Below are 22,381 nucleotides of genomic sequence, written 5' to 3'. Positions count from 1 at the left end.
ACCACGGGCTCAAAGAGCTCTTGTACCCCAGGCTGCCGGGGCAGCGTGGCCAGGACTCACCTGGCACAGCAGGGAGCAACAGCCACTTCTGCACCAAAGTCAACTGTGGGGTTTCTGTGAGGCTGTGTAGGATGATGCAGGGATATTTCTACCTTTGATGAATCCTGGCTGATGCTTTGGAATAAGCAGCTGCTGTATTCTTTTTTTTACGTTTCTGGGAAGGTGTACGCAGCTTCGCTGAGGAGGTTTCTAACATGGAACTCCCAGACTAGGGTCAACAGCCAGCTGCTACCGCTTACGTCTGCTGAAGTGTGATCAGCTTGCAACAAAAGGTGGCTCCAACCCAAGAGAACTAGGTTTTTTCTTTTTCTAACCTGGCCGTGGAGGCTCGAGTTGGAAAAAGGAAAAGTTACCAAACAGAACAACACAGCCAAAGTCTTGATGAAAGGGGGAATATGGAAACAGACTTACAGGGCCACACCAAAAGCTTGGCACAAGATACAGGAAGTCTTGGGCAGGGGAAAGGAAGTCATGGCATGCTTTCACAGCGAGAAAGAGAGGGCCCAGTTTACTGTGGGACCAGCCAAGGTCAGAAGAGACATGCTGGGCTGGAAAGACTCCGCAGTTCAGGAAATAAGTCATGAACTTCGCAGACAGATCCCAGACCACCGAGGAGAACCTGACCCCCAGCCCAAAGAAATGCCAGAATGGTTAGGAAACTGAGGCAGGGAAATGAACTGAGGCTCTATTATTTTTTCTTGCTCGGCATAATGGTGTATTCATAATCTACCTGAATGTGTCTCTGCTAACGTCAATCATACGTTTCTGAACAGTTTAATGAGAGGGCCCATAGACTCATTAAGAAGTGGCTTTAAGCTTTGGAGAGGTGAGCAGCAGACTCTACAAGAGCAGGCAAATGAACCATGGGTTACCATTACTCTCCCTGCAAATACATGGACAGAACCTGAAAAATATTCAGACACGGATGACAAGGAAAATCAAGAAGAAAGGGTAGTTTATATACCAGAATCAACCAGACTGGGATCTGCACCCTGGAAGAGGCTACTGAAGCAGATGTGAGGTCAATGGATGATATTTCTGTTTGATATAACCTACTAAAGCAATCAAATAGATTCCTATTTCCTAAAATATTTGCTAATTCTACACCAAATCTCCTCATAGTTCATGCTGCATGTTAACCACCAAATGCGACCTGATCCAGCTCTCCTAGTGATTCATGGAGACGAGTAGATGTGGCACTCAGGGTCATGGTGGACTTGGCAGTGTTAGGTTTACAGTTGGACTCGATGACCTTAAAGGTGTTTTCCAACCTAAATAATTCCATGATTTTATGCTCAGGGGAGGACACAGATGGAACATCATGAATAGTGAAAATCTTCAGTGATTGGGGGACAATGAACCCCACAAGGGCTCCCGATTCAGACTGATGTGACGGGCAAAGCCACAACCAGGCACAGACTCTGGTACTCAGGGACCAAAACCACATCACTGGGTGCTTACAGCATCCGAGACTTGCAACTGCAAGATCGATAGTTTGTTTTCACAGGTCTTTTTTACTTTTAGTTTCAGTATAAACGAAAACTTGTCATATGTGTAGCTGACAATAGGTTACGCTATACTATGGTAAATGCAAACCCTGCTCTGTGTCAGGACGCTTACAATTGGGAATCCACCCATAAAGACAACGTGAGCAAACAAATCCTGATGTGATTAAATAACCTCACATGCAGCCTGCAAAGGAACTCACTTTTGTTCGTAGTCCACACCCTGGAGCAGGGATCTGCCAAACCCCAACCATAAATATTCATTAAAAAGCCCTCTGCTTGGGGTGCAGTCACTGAAACAGCCGTTTCCTGCCCATTATCTCTTCAAGCAGGAAATCACCAGTTCCACTCAGGTGGTCACCCCCGAGCCCTCCCCACGCACCCTTGCACTGGATGGCTTTCCCTTGCCCAAATGAGAGCCGTGTAGCTGTAACCTCCCTGAAGCCCCAAAATGTCGTTTCATAGCAGTAAAGCAGATCTGAACGTGGCTGCCTTGGTATGTAGCACCAAGCACAGCAGCTCCCAGTGTGATATTCCACCGCGAGCTTTTGCTGGGAGCGAGGTGAACGGGAGCAGGCCGGCACTACGCGTTGGTAGCATCTACCAAGCAAAGGATGTCTGTCTGATCAATATTTGACTGCAGCGCCCCGACACTGACAGAGATTACTAGTTAAAATAATGGCTCCTCCTGCTGAGGACAACTTCAGGCTGATCTAATTGTGGTCTCTGGGAAAAGACTGTCTCAGCACCCAATCTTGTTCTTCATAACAACAATAACAACAGAGCTTTTCTGCCAACTTCAGAGGAGCAAGTCCCCGAACTAGACTTATGCCAAGAAGCCGTACTTTCCATGAAAAACAAGTCCTAATATTATAGGATACCACGCTGTAGAACTGCTACTGTTTACGGGCACTTTATGAAGAAGCAGAAGTAAAATCTCGAGCAGGAAATTCTAAAAACTACTACAAACACAGTGCAAATACAGCTCCTCTACTTACCTTTGGTTTCCAGCCTCTGATCGCTTCCAATCAAACAGTCTTTGATATCTGCGCCTTTCTCTATCACGGCATTATGGCAAATAACACTGCCCTGGAGACAGCACCTACAACATAAAGCAAGAAATTAATTTAAAATGACAGGTAGGAAACAAAGGTATCCACTGGAAGATCTAATGAGCCCGTGACATGATCCTGTAGGTAGGTTCAGTGCTGCTCTTTTCTCAAAACCTCCACTGTTCTTCTCCAGCTCCTCGCACTCTGTTGCTGGAAAAACTGAAATGCCGGTTGTCAGAATGGGTTTGCAAAGAGTTTTCCAGTTTTACCTCCGGTTAGAACAGCTTTTCTTTACATTTGCTTAACAGAATAAATACTGCCAGAGGATTTCATTGACAGGACGTTTGCCTGGGACCGGGATCAAGTCTCGTATTTTCCACACACAGTCTGGTAAGTGCCGGGGTGGCTTCTTCGCTCAGCTCCCCAGTCAAAGAGAGGAGCGGCGGCCCAGTCCTTCCCTGCACATTTTGCTGAGAAGTTTCACACATTCCAGCTTGCCAGGCACCAAGAAAGGGTGGCAAGAAGGGGCAGATCAGTATCTCAGCTGGTTGGCTTTGTTTGTGTTACCTTCAAGCACCCAAATATGATTATTCTGCAGTATTAAACCAATGAAACCCACACCGAACCTGCTCTACCTGCTTTGGATATCTTCACACTCATGTAAACTTTGACACCACAAAGTCTAAAATGCTACACGGGTTGGAACTCCTGCTAAAGTCACCTTCTTTCAAAATTTATTTGAATCCGCGATAACCAGATTTCAAATCTGCTGATCTGATTGTCCAGAAAGGAAAGAAGTTGAGAGTCTAAGTTCTGGTTTTCGTAACTCCGTGCTGAGAGATGCAAAGCGATGCCAATGCATTGGTCTGAGCCCTTCCATGCAGTCAAATGGAAGTTATGGCTCTTTACTAGTATCCTTGATGTGTCCTGAAATGCTGTTGACTGAGCATCATGTGTAGTGTTAAGTGGTATTAAACGTAATGTCTTTCAAACTACAGAGGAAAAAAAATAGCTGCAATGCAAATGATCTGTTTCCTCATATTCCCATGTGCAAACATAGGTAGAAGTCAATGAAAGACAGAAAATTTGAAAGCACCCAGCTAAGAAGTTCCTAAAAATACTAAATCTAACACACATCAAACCCAGCTGATTTGGAAGAAGGTATAAGCAAAATGTATAACCCCAGAGAGACACAGGTAATCTGCTCCCCCATATTAATCCTCCTGTGAACCATGACACTTCTTGTCTTCTCCCCAGTATTTCTGCTAATATTAGTTCCACAAACTGTGGATATTCTTGCTGTCCTCAGCCAAACAGCTGATCTCTGTCTAAAGTTTTTGGCTTCAGTGACTTTCTGCACGGCAAGTTCCACAGTTTAATGACCTGCAGCCATTCCCCGCATTGGTCACAGGCATCACCACTACTCGTTGTGTTTCACCGCACCATCCGAGTGGCTTGTGGACAGAATTCTTACCCTGGAGCCTGAACTAACAGTACAGAGGAGTTTTGGTATCAGGTCAGAGCCCTGAGCCTAAATTCTGTATGGAACGGGGAGCGAGGCAGCTGTGGTCCTCGGGAGAAGAGAGAAACATCAATCCTCACTCCAGACCACCAATCCTACAATTAATTCCTAGTATTTTCCTGCTCACACATCACTATTATCTAGCACACAGAACGTGCTATTAAACATATTACGGTTCTGGTGCTTGTGTGAGTTAGAGCAGAAACCATCTGCCCCACAAAACCGACATTAATTCTGCAGGAATAAAAGCAATAAAACTGGACCTCAGCTGCAGCGGCCAGCAGTTACGATCCCCCTTGAACAGTCTGTCCCCTCTGAACAATTATTCTTTTAATTCACCTAAACTCCCCCTCGTCTGACCTATAAGGAGGCAATATGAGCAATTACGCTACAAGTAACCAGCTCAGGTTGCCTTGGCAAGGTTTTTACTAACATGTTAACAAGATAAAAAGCGGCAAGGATACACAGCAGACCCCCGCCTGCCTTTGCTCTCCCACTGTCACGATCTGCTTCCTTTCCAAAAGCTTCGTGTGCCCACACGGAGGCTCAGGTCATCGTCTTGTGCAACAGCGGTGGCCGAGAGCGAGAGCAACTCTGCGTTTGCAGCCGGGCCAGGGGAGGAATGGGTGGCAAGAGGCTCCGCTGCCATCCTGATCCGGTTTTCAGCAGGACTAGCGAAGGTGATGGGAGAGGTTGCTCGTTTCCCACTGAAATGGCTCCCATCCAAAATACCTCCTCCTTCATCGCTTTGAGCCAGTCAGATGAGAGCTTTCCCCTGCAAACTTTTAGGTTCCCACCATCTATCACTTGTGAGCACGAGAGCGGCTGTGAGCACACGACACCTCTTGGCGTTATCCTCACGCAGGAGGATATTCCCCAACAGAGAGGGGATTTAAGTTGGGCTGGAGAACACTGATGTGTGTTCAGAGCCTACTTGGGGATAGCTTTTCAACTCCTGGAGAAAGAATAGCATTGTAACCAAGAAACTGCTGATGACATTAACATCAAAGATGGGGGGGGTCCTGCCAAACCAATTGCTGGGAGGGACAGGCCAGGGAACCAAGATGAACTTGTACGTGCCAGGTGCTCACAAAGCAACCAACCCCTCCCCAGTGCCAGCGGAAAACAAACCCCAAGAACGCCGACACTCCAGGATTTTCTTAAAACTTATAAATCTGACCAACTGCAGAAGTTTAAAAACCATACTCAACTCTCAGATTACTCCAATCACACAAACCAGCAGTGAATCCGGCTTTTATTGCTCAAGTGGAACAAAACTTCAAGAGATAAAAACACAATTTGTGGGTGTTCCCTTCACCCGCTGACAGATGTAACACAGCCATTTTGAAACCACTTGTAAATGCCTTTTATTTTTTTTAAAAAAAAGTATGTTATAAGGCCTGCCAAGAGAAGTATTTTGTGTGTTTATTTAATTTTTACTATTTTTTTAAGTTGAAGAGTAAGGAATAAATTTCTATTCTCTTACAGGCTGAATATCACATCTCAAGGCACTCACGGCTCCTGCCTTGCTTAACAATTAGGAGCAATTAGTCCTCAAAGGTGCTCCAACAGCATCCAGTTTAATCGACACTGTTGTGTGTGCGCATACGAGAACATTTGATGTACTGCTTTATAATGCAAACCATATTTATTTTTCTTCCCGAAAATGTAGTATATTTTTAAACTTTTCAGCACGGTGAAAACGGATATCGTCTGACCTTAAAATCCAAAGAGCATGTTCAAACCCACAAGAGGAACTAATTTGGGGCATTTGATTTATGGCTGAAATTTCAATTTGAATTTGTTTTAAGTGTAATCACAAACTGAAGGTCTGGCAGCTGGGTGTTTGTCAGAAAATAAATACAAATATTCAGCGTGCGTCTGCATTCTAGAGAGAGCATTTTACAAGCCCGGTCCTGCAGTGGGAACAGATGTAGCGAAGACATTAATTTGTTGTACAGGTACAACGTGCAAATGGGAGCGTGTGCGGGAGAGCGCGCTGGACGCCTGTGCGTGCGCCCATGCGGGTCTGCTCCGCGCCGGCATCCGAGACACAGAGAGGCTGACTTTGGGGTGGGTTTTTTTTGAAAGTGAGAGAACAAGAGCAAAAGGCGTAGTGGCCAAGGAGGCATGGGGGGATTACAAGGATTTAGGTCTTTAAACTGCGGACCACCTAACAAGATCACTCTGAAATGCCACTAATTTCAGTTAAGGCCACAGACCTCCCTTCCTCTGCCCTCCCTCTCTTCCCCCATTGTAAACAACTAATCCCAGCAGAAAACAACAGAGAGCAAAATGTACACACATTCTGCAACATTCCAGGTCCTTCTTTATCTTTTATTTATTTTTCTAAAAGGTCAGCCTATGTATGGAGGGAGGGGAGAGGGGAAGAAAGCCAAAAAACCTCAAGTCCATCTCTTGTGTGGGCTTGAAGGAAGCTGGGAGAAAGCAAAGTCCAAGAGCATACAATATGGAGCTTTTATAGCGCAGCAATTCCTGGACTCGGCTCGCTTTCCCCTCCCTCTATTTGTGGCAAAGTCACATAGCTTTAAACCAGAGGACAGGGTGGTCGATTACATCTGAAAGAAACGTAAAGAATTGAGAAAGAATTCAATCTCCTGTCGAAATTATAAATAAGGAAGTATTAGTCCCAGAGACAGGCTGATTTACGCAGCCCTGGAACTGCTGACTTTCAGCCTGAGTATCAGTCTATAAATCAAACTCTTAAATCAAGTGTGTCAATCGCTGCAGCGCTGCGATCCTTAGGAAAAGCAAGGCACCTACCACTGAAAGCAGGAAGACTGCCAGGGGACTGAGGTACCGTACCCTTCTTAATTTTCTCGAGTGTAAATCTGAGATCAAACATCCTTTGGGGGAACGGGAAATCAAAATACGCAGCGCTCAGCACACCAGGAGCAGGCTGCAGGAGTCCAAGACACAACCCCCTAATTACAGGCTACCCACTGATTATTTAGGACTCTGTGATTAAAGTGATGAACACTCCTGGGAGAAAGGGGCTTAAGTAACTGAGGTCAAGACCTCAACTGCAGCTCTCGCCCTAGTTGTGCAAGCTTAGGAAGGTATGAATGTCACAGGTTTGCCTTACAGCAAATCTCCTGAAATGCCAATGGAAGTTATCCAGGTCTGCAAGTTTAATCCAATTGTGCCAAAAACCCGACATAATCTCTGTTGGGCAGCAAAGCAAATGAGGTGTCTAAAATGCAACACTTCAAACTATATGCTCACGAGGAAGAAAGAGCCCGGAGCACAAAGCTTGGGACAGCCTGTTGGTGCTGCTCCACCATGCCAAGAAGTTGGGTCTCTCGCTTCTTCAGATGAGCTACGAAATGAAGAGACTAATTCAGGAGTTAAAAGCAAAGGGTGACATGCCTCGGCAGCTACTTTGCTGACTGAGGGGTAACAGCTGTGGATTCCCCTGGGAGCAACATCCCATGCTGCCATGACCAAGATGATAAGAGCCAAAACAGGCACCTTAATAACGCTGAGAGGTGGCGAGGAGGCAGGGAGAGCTCAAAAACCTACCAGCAACCCCTCAAGGAATCCCCCGTTAGCTAGAGAGTTGGTGGCTGGGACAGGCGATCACAGGAGCGAGGCACAAAGACCACGGGAAAACAGAGAAGAGACAACTGATGAACCCAAAATACCTTCACCAACAGGCTTTACACACCAAAACATTTTTACGCTGACACACTTACACACTAACAAGCAAACTCAGGGCACTGTGAATCTCGCATTATACACTCAAGTAAATACCAAAGACTACAATAGATGCCAGCAGTACGTGCTATAATTTATAGATACATTTCAAAGCAAGCATTCTTAAGTGAATTTGGGCTTTGATCTCCTGTTTTTCCCCTTGGGGGTAACAAAAACATTCTACCAACCCCCCTAAATTCTTCACCCATCTCTGAGGGTGTTTTCGCTAAGAAACTTGTTTCATGTCTCTTTTCTAGCCAAGCTCATCACTGTGGTATGGCTCCTTTACACTTCTTCCCCACACCCTAAACATTTTGCATTACATATTGTATATACTTGCCAGCACTCGTATTTTCCAGTGAAAGTTCAACTGACCTTAAAGGATTGCCTCAAACCTACCTTAATGTGTTTTATTATGTGAAACTTAGGTTGCCGGGGGAGGTCGCCTGGAAGGTTGTGCCTCACCTCTGAAACTTCAGTTAAATCCATCTGATCTTGGAACAAACAAATTGGGGGCCTTTTATGTAGCTGCGAGCTCGGTTTTGCACACTTCAGCAAAAGTGCGCTGCAAGGAGCTTTACAGCAGGAAACCCCACACGCAGGAACACCGAGCTCCCTCTGGATTCTCTTTTGCAGAACGGGAGGGCCACATCCTGCGTGATTTTACAGACACTCAGCTGATGCCTGGGAAAAGCTGTAGATGTCTATGTGAAGGTAACAAAGCAGAGAAATTATATATTCACTCTCATCTCTGGGTTTGCTTTAGTTTCTCGCTAGCTGGCACGGTAACTGGCATGCACAGTAGAAAGACACTTTCTGTGGGGTTTTTCAGTTCTGGGTTGAGAGCTGTAGCCCTCCATAGGACATTATTGGTTACATCAGCTTCTGTGCCATATGGGCAAGGCTGATGGAGAAGAAGGATTCTCTAAATGTCACCCTTACAAACAGAGCCTGCCTTCTTAGAGCCAAGCTGAACTCCTTCAACTCCACAGTCCCCTTAGGAACTTACAGGCACGATTCTGGCACAACGTGATAACTTCTTCCTTTGCCATACCCGGGTTGGGGAAGATTTTCAAGAGCATCAGAGATATTTACACCCAGATTCCTACCACAACCCAACAGCAACCAGTTGCTTGTGAAAAATCCCCATACTCTTCAATTAGACCCATGTCTAATGGCTAAGCAGGAGGCAGAAGCGTATTTATAGTTGGGAAGTGTGACATAACCCCGGCCACCTGAAGAAGCAGACCAGAAGAATGAGAAGAGCTGTTTTAAAATGCCACTTCTCCGAGATGATCTGTGTTTTAAGTTCAACATTTGATGTACAAGACGTTTGGAAAACTGGGAAGAGCTCCCTGCGCTCCCAGGGAAACATCTGCATCTGAGATTAAGGAACAGGTGATTTATTTAAGACAGATTGATGTACCAGGAAGCTCGCCAGAAGAAAACGTTTCTTTTGGAGGAGCTGCTAGTAATAATGGTCCAGACATTCACAAGATAATAGGTACTAGATGAGAAATATCCTAAATACATTAGATACAGCAGAATTTGACTTCAGTTGAAAGTAACTGAAAGTAGCCCTGCAAGTAGCTCAACCGCTTCCTGCTCACTGCTTTCCTTGTTCACCCTTTCTTCTTCAATTTATCACCCTGAAAGCAAATTCTGCCAGCCAGAGGTTGTCTCCATTCAGTATCTTATACAGAACATGCATTCAATTAAATAGTAGAATGAAAATGATGGTTCCTGAGCAAAAACTTTTACAGTTTAAAAGCAAGAGGTGTGACAAAAAGGACAAAATATAATTAATACATAATCAAGGGAAATAATAGCCCTTTTTACATGCAAAGACTATACATAGTTTTCTTCATACATTCATGTTTATCAACATCCATTATATACTTGATCCATATAGTTAAGCTAAGCATGTGCTTTTTCTGAGTCAAGTTCTCACTTTACATGTGCTTTCTGCAATATCTATTCTACACCAATTCTTATTTCTAGGGTGAGCATAGGCCAGGGGGGTGAGACAAAGTGTCAAGAAGACCAGAGCCGTCTTAAACAATGGTTCAAGATACAAAATGTTTGGGAATCCCAGCATAAGAAAATCTTTATTTGCAGCTTTGCAAGCCGTGGTGCTGGAAACAACTTCATCTCTTCATTCCTTCTCACGAGGGAATTTACTGTAAAATATATTTTACAATTTCAACAAATGTTGCCTTGGCAATAGGATCATTGCTTTGTATTGCCATTATCCAAGGGGAAAAAAACCACTTATGTGCTGAACCCCAATAAACGCTCAATTCCATCCTGGTTTTAATTAGAACTTTCTTCAAACCGCTGACTGTTTCTACATCAGGTGCTGATTTGGCGCTATTGAGGAAACAACCAATAAACTTCACAATCAATCTGCAGTTAGTAGTCAATCCAGCTCGGCTTGCTTGTTGTTTTCTTCCTTTGCACATTTTCTCAGAGAAAGCAGCAATAAATTGGAGACACGTGGTAGACTAGAGCAGCATTTAACCAGTCACACGTGGTCTCTCTCTAGTCCCCTTACTGAGTAACATCACAGCATCTGTGCCATCGACTTTCACACAAGCAGCCAGAACACCTTCAAGAAAATCCAACACATAACTTACTATCTTCACATGGTTGAACAAGGAGGACGTTCATTTTGGCTGACATAACATTTTTGGTGCCAGTTCTTCCTCCCCAAAACTGAGTACTTTAGTCCTTCATACAAACTTGTAATCCAGCCTTTTCTTTTTGCCCAGGGAGGCAGAACTCCCCGAGGTTCCCCACCTCTCCCCCTGGCACTTGTCTCGCTTTCCCTCTGTCCTCAATATTCACGTCACCTCCCCGCGGCTTTCACAACCCGCAGTGCTCAGTGTCACCTCCCTTGCATTCCGAGTTCCCTGATGCTGACAGGCTCTGCAGTTTGCTGGCACCATGTGCAGCGTGACCTGAAACAAATCTGACTGTCTTTTTAACCCCTTCCCCTTCCAAAAGCATCACATGGGGAATTCCAGCAATTCTTCTGTGTTCTCTTGTTTTTAGGTAGTTCCAACACCATACTGTAAACTTTATAAACACACCAAGGACACAAGGTTATTGTTCAATAGCTCCTGCCCCTGCACACACACTCACAAGAACCTCAATCACATCTGCAATCCCAGTCTTACAGTTCCTGAACCAAGACTGGCGCGGCTTAACTAAGCACGGCTTACTGTGGACTTGATACTTATCCAAGCTTCTTGTACTTGTCTCCTCAACTAACCTCTAAGTAGTCCAAAGATGAAGGAGATTTTCCCTACTGTAGTCCCATCTCTTGAATCTTTCCCATGGAAACATTCATTTTCCATGACCGAGGAAGAAGGATATACCGCACACATTACAGAACGGCCAGTCTCCTTTCAGTAAGTGTATACACTGAGATGGTTTTACTAACAAACAAGAGATTTCGAAATCTTTATCTGCAGGGATGGAATAAAGGATTCAGCATGCTTTTCCTGTTAATATTATTTGTAATGCTCAGAGCACTTCACACAAGGTCCTGTACAACTGGAGCAATTAGACGTTCCTTTTGCCAGAAATTAAGAAACTAAGTAAAACGACAAGATGGGTAAAAATAAAGCAAATGTTTGGAAAACAAACAAATAAACAAAAAAACCCCACCACCAAACCCAACAAAATAATAATAAAAATACCCAACCACAACACCAACCAACCCACCACCAACACCAACCAACCAACCCACCACCAACACCAACCAAACCAACCACCAACTGCCATAACAAAAGCCAAAACAGGAACCTGGAAGTAAATTCATCCATCCTTATATAGGTCTCATTTCAAGGAAGTGAAGCGTTTCTATGTACCAAATGGAACACAGTTGTCACTCAGGTCAGCATAATTCATTGCCAGCCTGTGTACAAGTCCCAGCAGCAGTAATTTCTGTTCTATGAAGAGATCAGGGTGGAGTTAGAATCATAGAATCATTTGGGTTGGAAGGGACCTCCAAAGCAAATCCAGTCCAACCCTCTGCTGTGAGCAGGGACATCTTCACCAGCTCAGGTTGCTCAGAGCCCCATCCAGTCTGGCCTGGGATGCCTCCAGGGATGGGACATCTCCCACCTCTCTGGGCAACCTGGGACAGTGTTTCACCACCCTCATTCTAAGTAACTTCTTCCTTACATCTAGTCTAAATCTCCCCACTTTTAGTTTAAAACCATTGCCCCTTGTTCTACCACAACAGGCTCCCATCTTTCTTATAAGCCCCCTTTAAGTACTCAAAAGTCTGCAATAAGTTCTCCTGGAGGCCTCTGTTCTCCAGGCTCAACAACCTCAAGTGAAAACTGAGGCAAAAAAGCTGCTGGGCACCTCAGCCTTCTCTTTGTCTGTTGTCACCAGTTTTCCAGTCTTGCTCATCAAGGGGGGGATAAATCTATCAGAGACATGACTTTTCATTTGCAAACGGCACAGTCACCCTTCAGAACAAGTTTCAGTCAGCGTGCCAGTGTTACAGCATCAAAGCCACAGCAATGCAGGGACCCCGTTGTACGGCACCACCTTTAACGCAAACAGAACAAACACAAGGGGCTGCCCCAAGCTACTGCACAGACTGAGCACACGTGCAGCTACGGCAGGAGCATTCGGATACACAAAGTTTTCAAGTGACCTATAATTTCAGCTCGATTAGTAGATTTTCTCCAACTATGTAACTCAGTGCGGTCATTTGTCACTGAGCTCTGGGGAGCCATAGAGAGGGAAACGGGAACTGATCCCTGCTGCAGTTGGTCACCTGGGCAGGCAGCATCTCTCAGCACTTGTGCTGGTGTATAAATTACGTCCCTCCCAGCTTGGTCAAGTACGTCCATCATTCAGTACACATGTAATCTTCGCTATTTTATTGTCTCACTGATGGAAGAATTAGCTGCACAGTGGGAAACACATTAAGAAAGGACTACCAATTATTTTGCACATGTTACTCACTTCTTTAATCCCCTGTAATCTCTTCTAAGGTGGGGGGGTGGGATTCATATCTACTCAAATCACTTCACAGGAGACAAATATAACATAACAGAAGCCCTGTACACCAGGGAAAAGAAAAAACTCTGCTACTGGTCCTCCAGAGTATCAAACGCACCAGCTATTGCTGGAGAATGGATCGTAATTTGCAAACAGTATGTAATGGCTCTGCCCAAGCTAAGCCTGGATCCATTCAGGTGGGAAGGTCATCATCATCTAGGTCATAACCTCTGTTTCTCCAATAATGAGCCAACTGCAGCCTAACAGGAGCCTAGTTTTGTTCTAAGCACCTTGTGATGTTCCCATCTGCCCAGGAAGAATCCATTTATCTGTTTCAGAAGCTGGTATCAAATGCAGTGAGGCTATTTGAAATCTTTTTCTGGTTTGGAGATGTAATTTGCAGATCTTGAAGCCGCAGAAACAATGGCACAGAATCCTCAAATCACATTACAGGGAAACCATCAAGAGATAAAACAATTAAAATGTAGATTCTTTAAGTGACACAGTTTTTATCCACTTCTCAGTGCAATTCCGGAATTTTATAATATGTAATAATTCAGACGGTCTTAAAATGGGCTTACTTGTTAGACATTTGCTATGCAACAAAAAATTAGATCTGTCAAGGCACTTTATGTGCTCAATTTGACTCATCAGCCAACATCTACTGACTTTCCAATTAAAGTCCAAGATGTTTTCTGAAGTTGGTGATGAGATAAACCCCGAGTTATTTTAGAGACACTTGGGAGGGGAGATGTTTGTGAAGATGAGTTGTCCATTGTGGGCAGTTTAAAGCAAAACCATATATAATTCATCCACCTGTTGCAAATGGATCCATCGACACATACAAGAATCATTAGTGTTTTAACAAAAATCTATCAGATTTGATAAAGTCACCAAAGAGGGTCAAAATACATAGAGTTCTTCACTAAGTGACAAGTAAGACTTCTTTCAACAAAACTCGGCAGCTAGAATACTCCTGTATCTTTCTACCTGCATGTGCATGATTTCATACTCATAAGCTTAAGACTTACCATGATACAATAAGAAACACTTTATCAGCTTGGTATCTGTACACAATACAAATTACAATATGCTTTGAAATAAAGTTCCATGGTCAAAAATATTAATTCTGGCTAGAGAGGAATAATTACAAATTTGGCTCCAGTGCCTCAGTGTGCAGTAACCATAGAGCACCTAAAGGGGATAAACCCTCGGGAATATGAGGTTTTCACTCTATCTGGTTACGTTGTTTTCATCAAGAGTGACTGGGGATGACACTGTTTTCCAGGCATTCACAAAAATGTTACCCCAAAAGTTAGTTTATCCCTCTTAAAAAACCAATATATCACCATCTTTATGATGCTTGTGAAGTTTTGTGGAATTTGACTCCGAGCTTGATTTAGAAGTGAACAATACTATATACCAGTGCAGACAAACACAAGCTGATTCGGGACTCTTCATAAAAATAGCACTATTTATACACTTGGTTGTCTCTGTGATTTAATGGTAGAGCCGCTCACCTCATATGCAAAACCACACCATTACCACTGTGGCATTAATTCATTAATCAAAATGACAGAGGGTCTCACGATCAAATGAGAGAGGTTCCGGTACTTCTTGTGACAGCAGTGCCTGTGATATTGCCATACCGGATCCATTTGTGATTGAACTGGAAACCAGCTATTTTCTATGCTCAACGCAATGCTGATTTATGATGTGCTTGAAGTTACTGTGGATTTCTATTAAAGACAAACACTTGGCAGTAAGGTACCATACGTACCTGTAATTTAGTTATGTAACAGCAGTATCCTCCATAGACCCCACATCCTTTGGGGTTTTTTGTTTTTAAGATATGCAACTTTCAGAGCCAACTTGGCATTTTTTTAGGAGTTTGGCCTTTTTCCTGAGGCCCTAAGCAAACCTCGAGCCATGAAGGAGCCGGGAATTAATACAGGCCTGCACAGACTCAATCAGCAGTTTCCTCTCCACTGACATCCCCAGGAAGCCAGCATGTATGGGAAGATGGGGGCATGCAGACAGCAACAACTACAGATAGGCCACTTTTCCCACATTTGGAAACGAACAGCTCAAGGCTACCTATTTATTTAGCGTTTCTAATGCCTGGGAAACCTTGACTAGCTGGCAGATTTCCTCTTTGAAAAGTTTATTCGCTTATGCTATTACTCAGCATCCACAATGGTAAAGCTGCGAGATGACAAAAAAGGGCCAAAGGAAATGACATTTTAGGTGAAGCTGTAATCTTCAAGGATGATAAGATCTGTAGCTAGGAAGTGTACCACTTCAAAATATGCTTTGTGCCCCAAGTATTTTAGGTATATTCATAGACCCAGCCACTAAAATAAAACTTGGATGACACACAAGCTCACACAGACTCAACTACTTACACATTCTGAAGATGATATGATTTCCTCTAAAAAGAAGACATTTATATTCCAAGGCTGCAGACACCTCGTTAATTCATCTCGCTTGTGCATGTGTAGCACGTTTATAGAGACTTATTTCTGACTCAGTCTTTAGAAACACACCCCTGATATCAACTGTTGTGACTGAGGATTGCTTACAGGACAAAAATTACTGACTCAGAATCTACCTAGAAAAAGAAACCGCAGGTTTAGGGGACCGAGATACAAAGAGGTGACATACCCTTCCTCAATTGTAACTGAATTCATGATGATGCAGTTTGTTATCTTAACTTTGTCTTTTATGGTACACATGCTGCCGATGATTGAGTGTTTAATGGATGTCTTCTCTCCTACTTGCGTGGATGACCCAATGATGCTGTCTGATCCAACCTGGGGAAGGAAAGAACAGAAACTGACAAAAGTACCTGGATCTCTCCGATGTGTGTTCTCCATACCTGTGTTCCAAACAGCACATCTCAATCACTCTTCAGTAAAATGAACCCTGCTTTACCCTTAGGGATGCTTGGCTGAGCAAAGACCTAAAAATCCGGGGCCCAATTTGTAGGCAGAGAGTTGCACAGTCTTCCTGAGGTCCAATTAGCTTGGTAAAACTGCATTAGCTGGTCCATCTCTGTAGGCCTTATGCAGCGAGGTAACGACAGTAAGAACAGTCCCGCTGGTACTCACTGGTTTCATGAAGGTTTGCCCAGTGAGACCTGAAAAGGAGGCTTGAAGCTGGCATTCAACCAAATTGCTTTAAAAGGAAGCAGAACTAAAATACTGACCCTTTCTGAGGTTGGTGCCCTATGGGAGGCAAACCGCTCACCTATCATGAACTGCTGTTAGGGAACAAGAGACTGCGGTGTCTGGCTTGGGAATAAGATAGAATTTTTACCAAACATTTTTAAAGACACAGACTGAAAGGCAGGAATCCATGAGCGAGCCTACGCGGAGACTCTGGGCCGTATCATTCATGTTTTAATTCTGTACTTCAGAACTCAGTTTCACTTCCAACAGTGAGGTTGAATTTTAGGAAGCACTTCTTGAAGAAAAGGGCATGCGGACTGCATTGAAAGAGCAGAGACAGGGAAAGGGAACACTTACCATGCCTCTGTCAGTGATCTGTGCAGACCCATGAACCAGTGGCTCTTCCACACCCAGATGAAGCAATAACTTGGGAACCTGGAGGAAAAAATCCACATCACAAGTTCATGTGACAGTGCTGTACCCGCATGTTATATAAACAGCTCAAAGATGGCTTTGGTTTCCATTGCAGCTATGAGTATACCATAAACATTTTAACTTCTAGGAAAATACACATTTCTGCATTTTGTATCTGCAACCAGATACATGTGTGATTTCTCATCTTCCCCTTTTGTAAAGGAGACAGGTACACTTCCACTGCAGGGTACTGTGTGTCTCCTCTCATCTCGGCTTCCACCTGTGGAGAAGCAGTGGATCCTCATTGGCGAGCACGCTGGCTCCAGCTGAACACTGGGACATCCTGCACATTACTACCACGTCCAGCATCTGCCATTGCAAAGTGCAGTTCAACGTGTATTACACTGTTCAGTAATGCAAGGGAGAGAAGCAAATAATCTAAAAGATAAACCAGTAAACTGAGATTAAAAGATAACTATGATCAGCCCTCTCGATGAGGTAGCAGGGAAGGTACAGGCAACATGAAAGTATTTCAGAGGTTTAAGGAAAAAGAAACTAAGTTGATCAAGTGGCTATTCCAGATGGTAGAAAGCTGAAGAAGAAAAGGCACTTGACAGAGAGAAGGTAGGTGTTAGATAAGCAGACAAAGCAGCGATGGTAATAGAGAGAGACATGGCCCATGAGGTAGCCAAGAACAAATCCATGGAGAGCAATTCTGAACCGGCTCCTGAAAAGAAAGGGGAGCCAGCATTGTAGAAGGATGGGCTATCACTCCATCATTCCTCCTTTTCTGGGTGAAAGAGCAGCCTGAGGCACTCCGCATCTCCTGGCGTCAGGCTGGGGCCAAGGTCGCACACCACAGAAGAGGCGATGACAGCACGATGGGGATTTCAGGGGAGGTGGGAGTCTCACTGCAACACACAGACATGGGGCTGTGCAGAGTGAGTTGAGCGGTGATGCAATGTGTGATGCATCGCGGCAGGACAGAGAAGGCAGTCACAGAAATGCGGGGGATAGAGAAGGGGACAAAGCGACGCAGGAGCGCTCAGAGATCTGCGTCATGACAAACCGCGGGCCTGGGTGAGAGGCAGCGTGTGCCAGGGCTGCTGTGGAGCTGCACACACGGCGCTGGCAGCCAGGACGTGTGCACTCACTGTCCACCTCAGAGGTCAACTGGAGCCTCAGCACGGCGATGGTGTAACTGGGTTTGCCCGAGGGGAGGAAGCGGCACCCATTAAGTCTCTCTTTTCTCTACCCAGGCACCTATTTTTACAAAACTCTTAAGAAGGTTTATCTTTGAGATCTCTATTGCTCTGTTAAATTTGGCTGAGAGCTGCCAGCAATTTCCAAAGCTGCTGTGAAGGAGTTGCCATACAGTATGATTGTGTAAAATGACTTCCTTAGAAAGCTGGGATAACAAGAGCTGATGGCTAGGGAGGAGTGAACCTCAAGAAGCAGATCCCACAGATCTGAAGAAGTTGGGATCAGATCAGAAAAATATATCTCAAGATCTCAAATGAGATGATACCTGCAGGAAGTTGTTTGGATGTTCATAATATGACCAGCCCGTTTCCCTTCCAGCGTACAAGGATGGATAAATAGTGCTGTTTTTCATATGATAAGAGTTTTCACAGTTGATGCTTCATTCAGATGAGTGAGATGAGCTCGGATGAGCTCACACCTCTGAGCTATCATTTCAGGCTGCCTGTTATCCCCAGCAGACATTTCCACATCTGTAGCTCTTTACATCTTGAAGACAGTCCTTCCCACTAGTGGTTTTTAAACAACAAGAGCAGGTACGATTCTTCAGTCCAAGGTGCAGGCACGACAGAAAAGTACCCACTCACCAAAACACCGCAAACTACGCCAATCTGTCTGCATAATGCTGGTGAAGAGACGTTGTCCTCACTTAACACACAGCTGGGCAGCCACAGCCGATAGATCCAAGAGAGGAATACACACCAAAGGATACCTACAGCATAGGCTGGAAAGATTCCTACTGCCCAGTGTTGCTCTGTGGGAGGGGAAAGAAATGAGGAAAGGTTCTTGCCCTCCTCAGTGGAAAGGTGGTGTGGTGAAATAAATAAAGGATTTTGTTGGCCAGAGCAAAGCCCTTATTAGAATCAGTCCATGGTAATGCAGCCTGAGGGGTGACCCAAGAACGCTACCAGCTCAAGCATTTTCCTCTAAAAAGGAAGGTTAGACAGGGGGCAGGAGTCAGAGGGAGTGCCTGGGTCAAGGGAAGATTTAAGATGCGTTTGGATTTAATTCATCTTACAAAGAAACTATTTCCTGCTATTGAAGATAACTCTCTCCTGAACCCACCTGCCCACGCACAGGCTGCAGGCATCCATAAACCCAGCTGGAAGTGAAATGATGTGAGTAAAGTGCTTCCTCGCCAGAAGGGCAATGGGTTAGGATGCCATTCCTTCCCATGGCTACTGGACTGGACTGCTACTGCTCCACCAGCCTGTCCTCTTGGACAGTAAAGTTACAGGTCCTGGCTTTGCAGGCAGGGAATCACAATCTGGGCTGTGAAGACCAAGAAAAGAGCAAACAAGACACCAAAAGTCTCCCATAGAGACCAACAAAAAAAGAAATAAATTTAAAAAAAAAGCAGATAAAATTAAATGTGTATCTTTTATGAGGATTAGCAAGAGAAACAAAATGCAGTGGCACTGCAAAAAGGAACTCCTTTCTCACAACCCCTCATTAAGCTCCATTTTATGTTTTACCTCCACATAGTTTCCTTAGAAATTTTACCATTCTGGAAAAGTTCAAAATTCAAAGAAAATCCTTTCCAACGTTGAAGGCCCCAATGTGATTTCAAAGCACTAATTCTATGTACCACCCAGGAGCAAACACATTTCCTCAACCGACCAAAACGTCGAATATTTAGGTTAGAAAAAAAACAAAAAAAACCCCCAACAAAAACAACGCAAGAAAACCCACACGGAGCCTGACTGGCTCAACTCAATAACTTTTTACTGAAGTGGCTGCTGCCAAATGTACGTGCACACTTCCCCCAGCAAGCGGTGTTCTCCTTTAACCCTTTGGGCACACTTGTTCCTGATGTTTCTAGGGGAAGTTTTCCCTTTCTGACACCGGTGTTGCCTCCCTCCTCTCTCCCTCATGCCCAAACTCCTAAATCACTTTATTGCTGTGCTCCTCTACAAGCACCAAGGAAAAGGAGCTCCAGTGTGTGAACTCACTCTGCCACGCTGCAATTTTAATTTGCATAAATTCATCCATTCACTTTGGAAAAGGAAATCAATGCAAACTAAGAGCAAAGGCTCCCAATACAGGATTCCCAATACAACTTTATTGCGCTCCCAACCCCACCTCCAGAAATGCTGAGTCCTTCCCCCCTGCACTTCACTTTCAAAATGAGAGGAATTTGTCCACTCCTGAAAGCAGGAAGTTTATCACCATCGGAGCGATGTGAGAACTTGTACATTGCATCAGCCAGTGTAGTTAAAAAAGAAATCATATTAAAAGCTTTTAATCATCAGCTCATTAGGTAGTACAGGAGTTCTCTAATCCTCCCCTGTGATCTTTCATTTTATGAATTCTCAGTAGCGTGGAAGTGAAAGTTGCAGCAGGGCAAGGTTTCACCTCTGTGTTTACCTGGAGCGCAACTGCAGCAAAACCTGCTCATAAAATCATTATTTCATAATGGAACGCATTAGCCAATTTGAATGTTTGGGTACTTTAAGTCTCCCTGCAAACCATTAATAACCTTAATCATTATCACTCAGATAAACATCTGCTAGGAAGAGTCCAGTCAAAACTGATCTTGCCTTTAGGACATGGAGGACATTGATTAAATGAACTATCAAAGCTACTTCCAGCCTTATTTTCCATACTTATTGGCTCTTTGGCTGCACGTCTTGCCTCCCCCAAAAACCAGAAGAGTGTGTGGGATGAGGGTTTTCTCAGCTAAAAGTAAATTAGTGACAGAACTGTTTCCTGGCCTCACGTCCTTATCCAACAACCAGCAGGATGATGTGCTTAGATAACATGGCACCGGTTCAGTTCCCACACACCCCTCAGCTGTACCGCAGGGACCCCCCCGGAGGGTAAAGTGTCCCAAAAACTGCTGCTGTATTCCCACACACCAGTTCTGTGTTATTCTCACCTGTCTGTTAGCTTCAATATACAACCCAAGAGTATTCACTCGGTAGCACAGTCCCTCTTTCATTATATGGACGTAGCAGCGCACTTTTCCTTCGTGGAGAGTTTCATTCATATCTCCTCTGTGATCATTCCAACAAGAGTTATCTGGAGCAGGTTTCAGCAAGCTATTATCTTCCTTTATGAAACTATAAATGTCTGGAGAACACACACATGCATGAAGTTAGACAGGATTTAATGAAATACTTTCTGAAGGGGAATACTATTAAAATACTGTTGGTGAAGGGAAATCTTTGCCTCACATCATCTGAATGGCAGATTTTATCACATGTAGTGAGAAAGTGCTTATTTTTATTCTGCAGGTGGGAATCAAGGGATCAGGACAGATGGAATATTTTGCCCAAGGTCACACAAGGAGACAGCAGAAATGAGATCCTGTCCAGTTCCCAGTGCAGGGTGGTTAAGGCTTAGTCTGTTGCCCTATGCAATTTTAGGAACTTCCTCCTAAAATTACATTTTCAAAAGTGCATTTACCTATACTGTATTCCAGAAGAAAAAACAGACAACCCCTAGCTGATTTGCTTTTGATTTACACCAAAATAAGGGAGGACAAAAATATTTCTATAACACACAATACTATTTGAAAAATAAGTGTAAAACAATCAATCAGCCAACAAACAAATCCCCAAACTAATGTTCCAGGCTAATTTTGTACTCCACCCAATAACCCAGCTGTAGCATATGGCCTTCAAAAGCCTGATCAAATCTTTGATACTCGTACTGACCTAGGGATGCTTGTTCCTTTTTCTTTTGGTCCTCTTCTTTGTTGTCTACTCCTTGCTGCAATGATGTTGGAGAAGAGAACTGTTTCCTAACCAGATGTGGAATCAGTTCACTCCGGAGAGATGAGATTGTCCTGGGGAAGGAGATGTACACAGAAAGTGCATGAACGCTAAAACTTACACACCTTCGTTTTCTTTGTGTCCTGTTATCAGACATTTTGCCCATTTTTCATGAGGATGCATCAAAATAGTGGGTACTCCAAGACATCTGGCACTGAGACAATGTCCACTAGTCAAGTGCTTCCTTAATGCATTAAAACGTAAAGGAAGATTCAAACTAAGGAAACAGTTTCATCTTCAGAACTAATTCTCCTATATTTTAACAGAGATGGCTATGGTTTCATATGGCATCAGCAATTCGTGTTTGTGTGCAGATGGAATGCAAAAAGTACCAACGTTGTAATGATGACAACTGAAATCCACTTTATGTGGCTGAAAAAATTGTATCAATTGACAGGAAAAGAGAAAATAAAGCGCCTACAGAGAAAAAACCAAAGCAGCTCCTTTTCTTTGTGATACAAAACAACCCCAAATCAATAACCTTTACAGTTGAAATGCATAAGATGCAGTCTTAAAATACCTTCCTTGTTGTTGTTTCATTATTTTAACAGTCTGCATTTAGTTAGTGAATTGTGGATTATTTAAAGTAGTGCTTGGGAAAATCATGCGGAAAATGAACTCAAACTTGGCACATGTAAGAGGAAGTGCTAAACTTCAGAGGAAGGACTGGAGAACTGACACAGAGAGCTTGGCTAGAGGAACTCAACAAGTGATAACCCACAAAGAAAGAGGAGTTATTTAGCATGGAAGACAGTAAAACTAGGAACTATAGGTTAAATTAAAATAGGAAAGTACTAGAATGAGTCTCCTGAAAGTGATTTTACTTGGCTACATCTCTAGCAAAGGGGGATCTTAGACAGTCCAAACTTTAAGAAACATA

General features: G+C 43.9%; 1 protein-coding gene across 1 annotated transcript in view; it reads right to left on the bottom strand.

Moving 5' to 3' along the window:
* Nucleotides 1–22,381, bottom strand: part of EIF2B3 (eukaryotic translation initiation factor 2B subunit gamma) — a 96,430-nt gene that overhangs the window by 9,011 nt on the left and 65,038 nt on the right. The window contains exons 7-11 of the mRNA XM_065842198.2: nt 21,385–21,515; nt 20,604–20,797; nt 16,409–16,486; nt 15,546–15,694; nt 2,564–2,667 (exon numbers count right to left, since the gene is read on the bottom strand). Of these exons, the coding sequence (XP_065698270.1) occupies nt 2,564–2,667; nt 15,546–15,694; nt 16,409–16,486; nt 20,604–20,797; nt 21,385–21,515 (656 nt within the window). The remainder of the gene's footprint in view (nt 1–2,563; nt 2,668–15,545; nt 15,695–16,408; nt 16,487–20,603; nt 20,798–21,384; nt 21,516–22,381) is intronic.

This window comes from Patagioenas fasciata, chromosome 6 (assembly GCF_037038585.1).
Source record: "Patagioenas fasciata isolate bPatFas1 chromosome 6, bPatFas1.hap1, whole genome shotgun sequence".
NCBI classification, from domain to species: domain Eukaryota; kingdom Metazoa; phylum Chordata; class Aves; order Columbiformes; family Columbidae; genus Patagioenas; species Patagioenas fasciata.
This window is presented reverse-complemented; position numbering and strand designations above follow the sequence as displayed.